Genomic DNA, 13,173 nt, shown 5'->3' on the forward strand with positions numbered 1-13,173 from the left:
TTAAGAAGCAGTTGGTCAATCTGTGAACAAGACTCAAAGAAATGTTAGCCTGTGAAAGCAAGAGGCTGGAGTGAGACCCTTCCAGTCTGAATACGATTAATATTCAACATATTTTCACTTTCTTTTTAAAAGCATAATATCTGCATTAGTTCTTTAAAAGGAAAGTATTGCTCGTAAATATTTTTTCTTAAATAAATATACTGGATATTTTCCCAAAGTGAAATGCATAGGACTTAATCCTGTGAACGTGCCAAGAGGAGATGTGTCCCCAAGTTTACAGAGCCAACCATCAACCTCCCTGAACTGTGTGTTCTTCCGATTTTAGGATACGTCTGAGCAAAAGCTGGTACAGCCTCAGGGAAAGTGAAACGGGCACTAACTGTAAAAGGCTCCCAGGAGTCTCCTTCATATGTTACGGAGCATCCCAGCATTCTGCACTCCCGTCAAGAAACCTGCTGACCATGTCCCGTGAATTCAATGCTTTAGAGAACCATGCATCACTATTCATTAAAGTACCTTCTTCTCTTGCCTCACATAATGACTTGATTTTTTCTGCTACAGTACAAATACCAATTATACATTTTCACATATGTTTCTCAAAAGATGCACAGTACTTGAAAGAGAAAGAAGACTAGATATCAATGCCCTTGTTCATTGAGTAAGTTTATTGATTATAGCTTTACAATATACTAATCAATATACACTGTCAGCAAAGCTGAAACTCTAACTAATATGCTTCATAGACTACAAAAGAACCTATTATCAAAAGTTATGTTTTGAACTGATTAGGGAAAAGGCAAACAGATATGTTTTATACTAGGTAAAAATACGTTTCAAAGCTTGTAAGAAGCTCTCAAAAACACAGAGAAACAGTAGGGCACACGGCATTAAAAAAAAAAAAAAGCCCTCTCAAGACTGTTAAAACTTAATAGTACGAAAATAAAAGGAATAATAATAAAAAGGAATGATAAATTCTACCCAGGCTGCTAGCCAGCTATTCCATTATAATGCATATCTCAGTGAGGTAGGTGTTTCAAAACCATTTTAAATACCCATTCTTAAAGACCCTAAAATGAACCAAAAACCAGCTCAAACTCTGTTAATACATACATTTCATGATACTAGTATTAGACTTACGGACGGTCTGAATTTAGAGCAAAGGTTATGGTTTACCATCTAAGCATCAGAAGTTCTCCTTCCCCAAAACAGATCTAATACGGACAGAAACAGCACAAGTTACTCCTATGTGCCTGTCACTGTAGTTTAGCTCAGACTAAGGAGAATCAGATCATGGATGAAAGAGCCATCAAAAAGTTTGTTCCTTCCTTGGCTGGTCTTGCTGAGATCACTCACAAGGATGCCAGTTATAATTTGTCTAGAGTTATGCATAATAACAACATCAGTTTAGGTATTAAGGTAAACTAGTGACGTCTTTCAGCCAGCAGTTATTTTCATTTCAAGCATTTCAGATATCTACCTGGAATGTCTCAGGAAAGCTATTGCCCGATAACCAATGTCCTTTCTATAAGTGGCACCCTTGAAATGTATGGCTGCTATTCCTTTGTTGGCTTCTTGCAGTGCTGTGATGAGATCCTCTTTAATAGCAGTTACTGTAAGGACTCTTCCTCCATTAGTCACCACTCTGCCATCCTTTAGGGCCGTGCCCGCATGGAACACCTCCAATCCTAGTTGTTTAGCCTGAGAAAGTCCTGTGGTTGTTTTTCAATAAAACAAATGCAGAAAAAAAAAACCAGTTGATTAGAACATTTTACTGTTAAAATACAAATGAGTAAATATTCATTACTTATTAACTGTCTCCAGAAACCCCCATCAAATTCATTGTGATCATTCTGGAAAATCAGAACAATTTTTTAAAGTTATGTTTTGTGGAGAGACCAGTCTGCTACTTCTATGTTTAGAGACATAGAAAGAGGTATTTAGCTGAAACACCCGCATACAACATTTAGTTCCAGCTGGATTTTATACTTCACCGCTTCAGAGACAACAAAGCATATCAGCATCAAGATTATGTAAAAATCAGTGATGAGCCTAGAACTACACTATAACACTATATTAAGGAAATGCTATGGAATTAAACAATATGGATGTGGAGATTTGAAAATGGTATGGCTGCATTACAAATGAACTTCTTAGTGTGAAAATTCAGTCGCCTCTTTCTGACCCAGAACCACAGCATCTGAAGTTTCTAAGAATCTGGATTAGACAGATTCAGCTTTATCGGGCAAAAGAGAGAATGCAAAGACTGCAGGAGAGGAATGAGACTTATGCAGCTTCTCCTACTGTATTTACCTGTTATTTCCAAACCCTTGGGATACGTTCCTGGATATCCTTCACTAGCCATGACCACAGTCACAGCTGCACTGTCTTCAGACCAAACAGGCATGGAACTAGACAACTTTCTATTGATGACTGCTTGCATCACTTCATACAAATCACTTTTCAACAGTGGAAGAATTACCTACAAGAATAGAGACTAGCAAAGTAAAGAAAACAAAAAATGTTTCCACATGTTCTTTATCGAGCTTTTTAAAAGGTTACCGCAGCTATAAAAATAACATAAGGATTTTCATATACTGGACTTTCATATATTTATCTCTTGCACATAATCTATGTAACTTTAAAAATATTCTTCCTTGAAGATAATAATCCCTGTGGGTAAAATAACTGCTACGGATGGACTGCTATAGATGGAGGGGAATAAGTAGAGGCCAAAAATCTTTACTCCGTTCTCAAGAATGGAAATGAAGGGTTTTGCTCCACCTGTCAGCAGGGAATGGGGAAAGGAAGGACTCACTTCTTTAACAAAGTAAAATAATCCCACTCCATTCTGGAAAAGGTAGGAAAGTACTGAGTTTCACTCAAGCTTATCCTTGTAGCAACCATATTTGAGTACAACCTGCTAAAATCTTATCTGGAATTAAACAAGAAACTAATACGGTAGAATATCTGTTGCTAATTTCATAACAGAGTGTCTGTCTTGAAGAAACAGAACAAGTATTTTAAATTTCAAACAATTTGCTAATTGTTCATCAGATAGTTTGTTAAGAATAATGATAGATAGCCACAGACTTTTCTCATCCCATAATAACAAGCTATATCTGGTTACAAATCACTCACCTGACATTCTGGGTCACCAAATCTGCAGTTAAACTCTAGAACTTTAAGTCCATCCTGGGTAAGCATTAATCCAGCATAAAGCACACCTATAATCAAAAGTTGTATTAAAATCGATCTAAGTAACTGTACAAGTCATTTGTTTGGAAACTATTCATAACATTACTATAAAGGATGCCACCTGTGTTCATTTAAAGCTAGAACATTAACACTTTTGGAGAAATGTTAAAAAATAACAGGCAAAAGTCATTGTGGTTACAATTTTGAAACTTATTTTCAAATGTCGTCCTTTCTGTTCTTCCTTATTTCATGATTATCCACTGTTAATGCAAAGTTATTCATGGATTTCAACTGACTTTATATAAAGCCACTGATACCAATCTAGTTTTCAAAGAATGATCAAAGTATCTTCTTTAACTTACAGCGTGAATTTGCTTAGGCTTATAAAGAGGACAATGTAAAAAAGTGGTCCTTCTCCTTAAGATAGGAAAAACTAAAATTTTGTACATACCAAGATAAGGGACACCTTCTTTCTTCATGCCATCAACAGCTTTCTGAAGAACAGTATCTCTTATTTTCAGCAGTAAATCTTTAGAAATCTAATAAAACAGTATTAGAGAATAGTGTTTGTATAAAAAGAGTCCATCATTTTTCCTACTGTGATGGCTAGCACTTTTAAGAGCCAAGCAGAACGCTTGGGTGGCCTCTAGCTCGCTCCAACACGTGCTTCAAACAGCAGAAAAGCTAGTATCTTCCTCTGTCCTCAGACAACATACCACAGTATTAACACAATATGTTGCATTTCTTCAAATGCTTTTACATACTTGATGATCTACATGTGCAAGTAATCCCCCCACTGGTTTCTCTGGAACAAACTATTTGCATAGACATTGGCATTTAAATACTGCCTCTTAAAGACAAATCATAGCTAGAAAGTATAGTGGTCAATGACCAGATTTCATTCCATAAATAAAATGAATAGCTTTAAAGAGGATCAAAAAAAATATTTTAATCAAAAAAGAAAAACAACACTGGCCGTGACATAGGTCAACAGAAAGCAAAGTAGATCCTTCTGCAAATGAAAGCTCCTTGCCAGACAGACACCAAACTGCATTGAGCCACATCAAAGTTCATCTTAGCTTAGTTCAGCACAAGATAAAAATGGGTTTTTAAACACTTAAGTTCTAGCAATCAGTATTTCATAACACTTAAAAAAATACAAAGCTGCAGGGAAAAAAAAAAAGACTTACAATTGTATAATTAAAAGTAATTCAGTAGAAATATCCTCCTTCATCAAGTTATGGTCTTTACTAGCCTAGGTTTGTTTGTTTTAGGCAATCCTTCCCACCCACAAGAGCCCACTCTCTCCATTCTCCCGTTTTTCACAGTGGAACTGAAAAGTCATACATGCTTTTGGTCCTAGAGCTCTAGTGAAACTTCTCCTTATCAATACATTTTTACCTGAGGTGCTGGGCAGTAAGCCCCCATCCCTCCAGTGTTAGGACCTTCATCTCCATCCATTAATCGCTTGTGGTCCTGGGCTGGAGGCATGGGAGCAACTGTGACGCCATCAGTGAAACACAAACACTAGAAAACAGGAAATGTAATTAAAAGTCAAATATATGACTGAAATTGCATAAAGTGCAAATATATTTCATTTCCAGCGTTGCAAAATGGATATTTAAGACTATAAATTCTGTCTCCCTAATAATACTACAGTATTCTAAACACTCCCTTTTCCCTCAAGAAGCATTGCCTCGGTTTATAAGACCTTCCTACAGAAATCTCCTATTATGTAACATATAAAAAATTACAATATAACATCAAGAGTTGTGCTGAAAAGGAGTACTCAGAAGCTTAAAAAAAAATCCTTAAGATACCCTATGGCGGAAACATTCCTTCCTTCCTCCTCCCCTCCTCCTCCAGAAAGGAAGCATTAGATTCCTTTCAAAATGTCCTTCTCCTTATCCATAAATATTTTGAAAGTTAATGAAGTTTTATAAGTCACTTATCTACTAGACCGTTTTATGGTCAGTATCTTTATAATAACACCTCTGCCAACATCTTTTGCAAACTAGATGATGAGGTTGACTATTTGGACTACTGCCAGTAGTACTCATAAAAATATTTCTTATTTTTAATTCAAAGACAAGCAAGGATTCCCCTGCAAAGCCTCAAAATACCAAAATATTAATATAAGAAAAATGACAGCCAATTGTGGCAGGTGATTTATTTTGACAGGCAAGACAAGCGTTATTTTTAATTCACTATTATCAGTCACCTTAGGAAAAATATTTAAACCGCATGTTTACGTTCTTGTGTTGTATCGCAGAAAGTCTGCTAGTATTCTAAGGACTAATGAAGAGAATAACTCGTTCTTCATCAGAGAACACCTTAGTTCCTAACAAGGTCAAGCTAACCAAGAAGGAATAAGGATGACCAATATCTGCAGTTCTAATTTCTTTATATCGGGCAGGAAATCAGACCATGCAAAGATTGGCAATAGTTGGAGATGGCTGCTTACTTTATAAATACCACCACCTCCAAGATGAATGTTCACAGAAACCAGCACAGACCATTTCAACTCCGGGACTGAGAAACCTGAGATGTTAATCGGCTGTTCTAGTTTGTGTGAAGCCAGTGTCAAGTTCCCATGCCACCTTCTCAAAACCTAGGCTCTAATTCTCCTTTTCTCTTTTACATTCTGGAGAATTAGATTTACTTTTTTAACTGAAGGAGTGGAATTAGCTTAAAATGACAGAAATATTTGCTCTACATCCGCAAAATATATCAATGTTGTCAAAATGTTCAACAGCCTTTGGTTCCAGGTCCTTCATCCCCAGGTACACTTCTACATTACAATTTCTCTGGCAGTGAAGCTGATTAAGGGAGGATTCTGCCTGCACCTGTCTTCAGTTGCTTGTTTCCATGCTCCAGAGGAATTCACTTCATGATGTAGTCCTACGTTACGCTCCCTTCAGTGGCAAAGCTGAGAGTTTCCATGCTCCCTCACTCCCAGCCACACCTTCTTGCCTTGCTCTGCACTTCGCCATCCCGCTACTTGTAACTGGATTCAGTTACTTGCAATGATTCAGTAGAGACTGGGCTCCAAACCAGAACACAGAAAACATGCAAGTCATTGTTGTGTTTTTTTGAAGGGAAAACAAAGGTCTTTAGGTTGCAGTCCCACAAACAGTTCAAGTAGTATACCTGAGTCAGTAGCAAACAGCAGCAGAGAAGTAGGAATAGGGAAGGGAAGGGACTTCTTATATTGTCTTTGCTGCCAGAGAAACCGTAACACAGAACTGCACCCTCAATGACACAAAAACTTTTTTACAGTTTGATTTTTTTTTCACAGGGTAACAAACAATCATTGCTTGAGTTATCGTTATTTTTAATTTGAATTATCTTAGCAGATTGCAGGAAGTTTGGTCCTTATCACAGCTGCCTTACTTCCAGTTTTAATTAATACACTTGTATTTATAAACAGAGAACTGTTTCTAATTAAAATAATAAAATCTTACACATCCCTGCTCTAGGCACTTATATGGTGTTTCCTAAACAACCTGGAAAAAGAGGTATAATCAAAGTCTTACAGCGAGAGATGCATACTTACAGAAACTTCTTCTCCTTCAAGAAGTTCTTCAACAACAACAGTTTCCCCAGCCATGCCGAAAGTCTTGTCCTACGTTAAAAAGAAAATCGCTTTAGTTCTGTGTTTCAGTTATTTTAAAATATTCAAAATGTAACAAGAAAATATATTTTTGATAAAGCGAGAAAAAATACAGTACAGTTTTGAGACTATGGATCCATTCTCCATTCTGGATATGTCATTAATGGTAAAGTCTTTGCTCATCTTTTCGGCTTTTTCTTTAATAAACGTAGATTTTAGCTTGAATATTTAAAAATTGCAGATGACGTGACTTATTAAGCAATTCCTCATGCTTTACTTTCTGAAGCTTGTACTCATGATACTGAAGGTTAAAGCAATGAACCTAAATCTGAAAGTGCAGGTCAGAAAGTGCAATTATACAGAATACACTGGAGGGGACCAATATCCTTACATTCCAATGCCACGTTTGAACACTGACTATATACTTGTGCAATAAAAAAAAAACACCACAGTACACTGCCAAGATAATTTTGTGGGTCTGTAAGACTAGAATAAGGAAGGTTTTTTGCTCAAGGCAGAACAGGTGAGCCACATGTTAAGATATATCTTTGTCCGATAACCACACACACACAATATGAGGGCAGACCCTATATTCTGACCCCTGAACTATAACAAGTGTGTCAGAGAAAATCATCTCCTATGAATCAGCATAGCTCCACTGAATTGTAAGATGCTGTTCTGCTGACACCAGCTGAGGACTTGACCTGCATGTGTCTTTTCCAGCTCTATGTTGTTTCCAGCTCTATGTTTCAGCCTTTCAGAGAGAATTACTTCATTTTGCTTCTCTTTAAGGTAAGAAAAAACAGATGTTGATGGTCCTGATATATCTGTTCAGTATCCTACCTAAATATACCTTTAAGTTAAAGAAAATCCACTGAAATTTAACTACACATTTAAGTAGTGTATGACTCAAGGCCTAAAGCTGAAGCTGCTTGTCAAGATCCAGCTTAATCCTAGTGTTAATATTAGAGCACTGAAGTGCCTGTTTTACAATAGCAAGATCTCAAAAGGATGGAAAAAAAAAAAAAAGAATCCAGATGGAAATAGTACAGGTCTTAGTTAAGATAGATTTTATTGAACTCTAAAGGAACTGTGCCTAAAAAGAGTAGTCCATCTCAAGCAATAAATACGACACAGCTTCATAGTTGTCCAAATAATGGGTAAAGGATTTCACTTCTGTTAGATACATTCCTATTATATGTAAATAAAACAAGAATCTCTTTGGGATTCTGTCATGGTTATCAACTTACTTTGTGTGAGAACTTCACCAGTCATTGCATGATATTTCTACTCACCTGCATGATTTCAGTAACCGCTTTGCAGGCTTCTTCTTTGTTCGAAGCCACAATTACTCCTTTGCCAGCTGCCAGGCCACTAGCTTTTACAACTAATGCAGGGAAGTTTGCACTTTAAAGAGGGAGAGAGGGATTTAATAGTAAACACTCTGTATTCCAAATATATTTTGTAGAAATCTTGAATGTTCAATAGTTGAAAGATCAAAATGCTTATCAGTTTTCATAGCAACAGATTTGCACTACTGAATAACACACTCATAAAATCCAGGCTTCCCTTCTTATGCTATGACTGTAGAGTCAACTTTGTGTTTCTTCCCTACCATTGAATTTCAGTACTGTGTGAAAGGGTGGCTTTGTTTTTAACGATTTACTACCGTATCATTTTTGCATGAGCTAGATTGTATTCTGATAGGTAGATCATCATTTGCTGAGTAAGCATCAGATGCAGAATTTATACTCCTGGAGATGAGGCAAGAACGAGACAGAACATACTATGACTATCACCCCCAAGCTGGGTTTCCCTAGTAGGCAATTTGAAAAAATAAAAAAAAATTGTCACATATTCCCCTCTAAACTGACTGCTGAAATCAAACTTACTGAGGTGTGATAGTGTTATTTCAGATTTATAGGCATTGTATCACAGGTAAAATGTATTGATACATCAGTAACCATTTGTTTGTTTTGGAGAGCTAGTACACTAAACATTGCTGTAATAAAAAGATTCCTATTACAAGGAGATTTTTACCTATTAATAAAGCTACATGCTGCTTTAGGATCAGTAAAAGATTTCCATCTTGCAGTCGGGATCTCATGACGATCCAAAAAAGCTTTGGTAAAGCTCTTACTGGACTCCAGCTGAGCTGCCTTTGCTGTTGGACCAAAACATCTCACTCCAGCTGCTGTCAAGTCATCAACAATTCCTAAAAACAACACCACAAAGAAGTTATTCAAATTACCAGATGATTTATAAAAATCATGCATTGTCCAAATCCACAGGTGTATTAATTTGCTAGAACAATATGTCAGAAATCATATGCCACCTATCCAGTTGCTATTTTACCAGATGGACCTTAAGATGCAGTCTTTACTGTAACTAGCAGCAGGTAATCCTGCAAGGTTTGGGACTAAAAAGATCTGTTGCATCTGGTAAGCGGTGACAGTCTTCCCTTGTTTTATTATAGCTTTTAGCCAAGAAGTCCACATTAGTTATTTCACGAGAACAACAGACGATAACAATGCTTGACCACACAGACGGACAAAGCAGAAAAATTATGAACATATTTATAAATCTTTGTTTACTCAGTTCCAAAAAGGTATTATTTAAAAAAAAAAAAGAAACCTCCATAGGAAAATAAAAACCCTTGTTAAGATTCCTAAATAGAAACACTGTGATACCTCTTTTACTGTATGGAAACATGGTGATACCTCTTTTACTAAATCTAAGCACTCGGAAAGAAAGCAAACAGTTCAGGATATTTTAACTGTTGTATCACTCACACAATACACTTCAGAAATTCATTTTCATCGCACCACAACCCTGAATTCAAGGGAAACTGCCACAGTGAATCCACTTCCATTCCTAGTGAAGACACTTGCATACTGTTGACTGTGGTGGAAAGAAGACTGCGACTGAGATTTAGTTTTCCTCCTGAAATATAAAGGCTATGTTTTTTAGTTTTCTTTTTCTTACCAGCAGCAAGAGGAACCTCTGGACCAACCACGACCAGCCTGATCTCCTGGTCTCTGCAGAACTGGGCAAGGGCAGCATGATTGCTGACTGAAACCGCTGTCAAAGATACAAAAGGTGGTGAGACTGCAGTTCATTATTGTCATTTGGCATTTTTTTGTCATATAACACTGAAGTAGCATTTTCACAAGTCTCACGTTCTTGAATGACAGGACACTGAATCTGGAGGAATGAGGCCTACACTAGCATATAGATTTACACCTGTGAGGCCTATATGTGTCTACAAAAAAAAAAAAATACACCCTAAAACAAAAAAAACAACCCCTCAGTCATAGGCCATAGTTTGACATGCATTTTAAACCTACCTTGCTCTTGCAGAAGAGAACAACAGAAATCCCAGCTCCTCTACACTAACATACAGTAAATTGTTCCCATCTCTGGGAATATCCTGTTTGCCAGCCCAAGGATGGCAATGGATCCAAGTGAAAAATAACCCCCGAGTAAAAAAAAGACATTATTTTTCAGCCAATCTCTTCCTTGATTAGGTTCTCCCTGATGCTGTACACAAGCTTGTGCCAGCATGGTGTAGGGGAAGGAAATAAGCAGCTTGGGGTGGGACCGCAACTGCTTTGTTTTTTTCCTTTTTTCTTTCTTTTTCTTTTGCTGTAGTGCCAGCTCAAAAGTGCCATACTGATCAATGAACTCACTGAAACAAAGGGAGATCTAGACATTTTTTCTCACATTAGGCTGAACTTAATAAGGGAAGGTGCTGTTAATTATGGGTAAGGATATTTGGTCTTAGACTACTGGGACAGTTATCTTTTTAACAGGACAGTACTTGGAACGCCAGAAAACGTGTATACAAAAGGAAAAAAAGCTTGCAAGAAAGGCAATAACGTCAAGTCCCATGATCAAAATTTACGCAAAGGCAATGCAATTCCACTGCTTTTATCAAGAATAAATAAAGCCAAGGTCTAGAGGGGACTGCAACGCGAACTCATAGACTCTGCAAAAAGCTGTGAGTACAGCCCAATGTGGATTGGCTGCCTGTGTGGGGAGGGGACTGACACGACAGAGTAGCAATTTGGTAAATGGAGTAAAGTACAGATCCCCCTCGGAGCTGGACTCCTTTGCTTTACGTTCTCTTCTGTCTCTGGGATGCAGTGTTAGTAATCATACTGGCAACCATGTTTAGAGTTGATTCTCTCCTGCAACTAACTTCTGAGGAAGCAAAGAGAGAGAAAGGAGAGTCAATGTGTCAGGGAAATGATTAAAGCATTGGGGTTTGCTGTCCCAACCGCAATGATAAAGCATCTCCCGTTAGACAAATGTACACAATTTTGTGCTGGTACCCTCTTCATTTCTGCCATCCTGTATTAAGAAATTCCCTGCTTCCATAAGAGCAGCGGTTATCTCCAGATAACACACAACCAGCTATCTGCAACCTACATTTTGATTATAGACTTACTGTGTTTGGGTGGAGCGGGGGGAATAACAGAGTGAACACTAATAAAAATTACCTCCTTGATACCTACGGAACAGTTCAATTATTCTTTTTCACCAACATCTGCAAGTAAGGAAAAGCAAAGGCCTTGGACTTCTATGTGCAACTTGCACCAATTTACTTCTGGCTCACAGGAGAGCAAAACCAAAAGCATGACACACTCGGCTTTACAATTCTGATTAAAATAAAGGTCAATATTGAAGAGGTTTGTCTTTCAGGCCCAAGTTAACAGAACGGGATTTTGCTGGGCGACAGAAGAGGGGCCATCCCTGCTCCCTGCAAGACGAATCCATGGGAAAGGGAGGAGGGAAAGGAAGAACCCTAAAGGTGACTGCGCATTTCATCCTGAATTGTCTTCCTGCAGACCTTAACTCCAAGAGATAGGGAACAGCGAATATGGCACAAGATTTACATTATGTGGAAATGTCCTGGTAACAGATAAAAAGGAGTAAGTCACGTGGTTAATACATAATTGTAACTTTCCCCCCAAACCCTATTTGCCTCAGGATTTAGACGGAACGAGGAGATTTTTTTGTAGCAGTGTTTTGTTTCTCAAAAAGATAGCTAAATATTCCTTGCAAACCAGACAGAAGGAAATCGAACCAAGATTTTCAGAGCGAGAGCTTAAAGTTAAGAGCATTAGTTATATTCAGAACTAAACCGGAACGGAAAGAGATGTCTGAATGCTAATGTCCCTTCACAGATATGTGTATGTATGTCTCACACAGGATTCAGCAGCCCATTCTATACACGTCTGGCAAAAAAGTAGTCCTGCTAATTAAGTATAAATTAAATATAAAACTATATTTAGCCACACAACCCAAATCTGTCTTTACCGACAGCAGCAATTGCTGACTCAAATTAACCGTGAAACTTTTTTTTGACAGAGATCCAGGCAAGGTTTATATGAATGAAAATTATTTGTAATTTTAACTTGGCCTTTATATGTTTCGGAAATCATCTGAGAACCAGAGTTTCAACGCGAGTTAAAGGAAATCTCATGAACCACAGGGGAGGATGAATTTTCAGAGCCAAGCCTTGATTACACTGAAAACCAGACGCAACAGTAGCAGTTTCACAGGCGTTGGTTCCCAAGCTTTACACGATATAATAGGGTTCACAAGCCTCTGGAAAACTGTTTTCCATTTTCTGCCATGAGCAAAAATCTAGACCCCCGTGCTAGGACTAAACTATCTGAGCAGATATGATGAACTGCTTCTTTTTAGAGAAAAAGAAAATAACCTCTTCACAAAATCTAGATTCTTCCCTCCTCCCAGCTGGCTGTGGATTTCTCTCCTACAGCACACGCGAGGCCATAGCCTAGAAAAAACGGATTTCAGCACGTGTAGTAGATTGCATGGACCTGGCTCAAGCATTATTATGCACATGCTCAAATATTTTGTACTCTGAGGATGCAGCATTTGTTACGGTGTAACGAGGTAAGAGGAAAGTTCAGGAGTTTTTAGAAGACACCGCTCGCAAAACCTACAGAAATTAACCTTCTGCGGGCCACACAAGCTGGCATTGGCCCAGTTTAGCACCAGGACAAAGATTTTTGTTTGACCCTCCGGATGAGAAGGAAACATCTGACTTTCCCGAGATGCTCCTCCTCCTGCTGTCTCCTCAGTGATCGAACAGAACAAACAACTGCTTATGGATGTCGTGAATATTTAAAGAAAGTACGAACCAAGATACTGAAACTGCTGGTAATTAAGCATTCAAATGGAGTTAAATATGGTAATATATCTGCTGTACAAAAGTCTGACAGGATTCACGTTGCTGCATGAGACGGTAACAAAAAGAGATTTTACTCACAAATAAAAACGCAGAAAACAGATGCATATAACTCATGTTCACACGCATGCTGTATTAATTTTAG

General features: G+C 37.8%; 1 protein-coding gene across 3 annotated transcripts in view; it reads right to left on the reverse strand.

The window, feature by feature from the left end:
- GART (phosphoribosylglycinamide formyltransferase, phosphoribosylglycinamide synthetase, phosphoribosylaminoimidazole synthetase) overlaps nt 1-13,173 on the reverse strand; it is a 40,454-nt gene that overhangs the window by 17,256 nt on the left and 10,025 nt on the right. For all 3 annotated transcript variants that reach the window (XM_009667593.2, XM_068912898.1, XM_009667591.2), the window contains exons 3-11: nt 9,794-9,889; nt 8,849-9,023; nt 8,104-8,215; nt 6,752-6,820; nt 4,597-4,722; nt 3,647-3,734; nt 3,139-3,224; nt 2,311-2,479; nt 1,478-1,709 (exon numbers count right to left, since the gene is read on the reverse strand). In XM_009667593.2, the coding sequence (XP_009665888.1) occupies nt 1,478-1,709; nt 2,311-2,479; nt 3,139-3,224; nt 3,647-3,734; nt 4,597-4,722; nt 6,752-6,820; nt 8,104-8,215; nt 8,849-9,023; nt 9,794-9,889 (1,153 nt within the window). The remainder of the gene's footprint in view (nt 1-1,477; nt 1,710-2,310; nt 2,480-3,138; nt 3,225-3,646; nt 3,735-4,596; nt 4,723-6,751; nt 6,821-8,103; nt 8,216-8,848; nt 9,024-9,793; nt 9,890-13,173) is intronic.

Source organism: Struthio camelus, chromosome 1 (genome assembly GCF_040807025.1).
Source record: "Struthio camelus isolate bStrCam1 chromosome 1, bStrCam1.hap1, whole genome shotgun sequence".
NCBI classification, from domain to species: domain Eukaryota; kingdom Metazoa; phylum Chordata; class Aves; order Struthioniformes; family Struthionidae; genus Struthio; species Struthio camelus.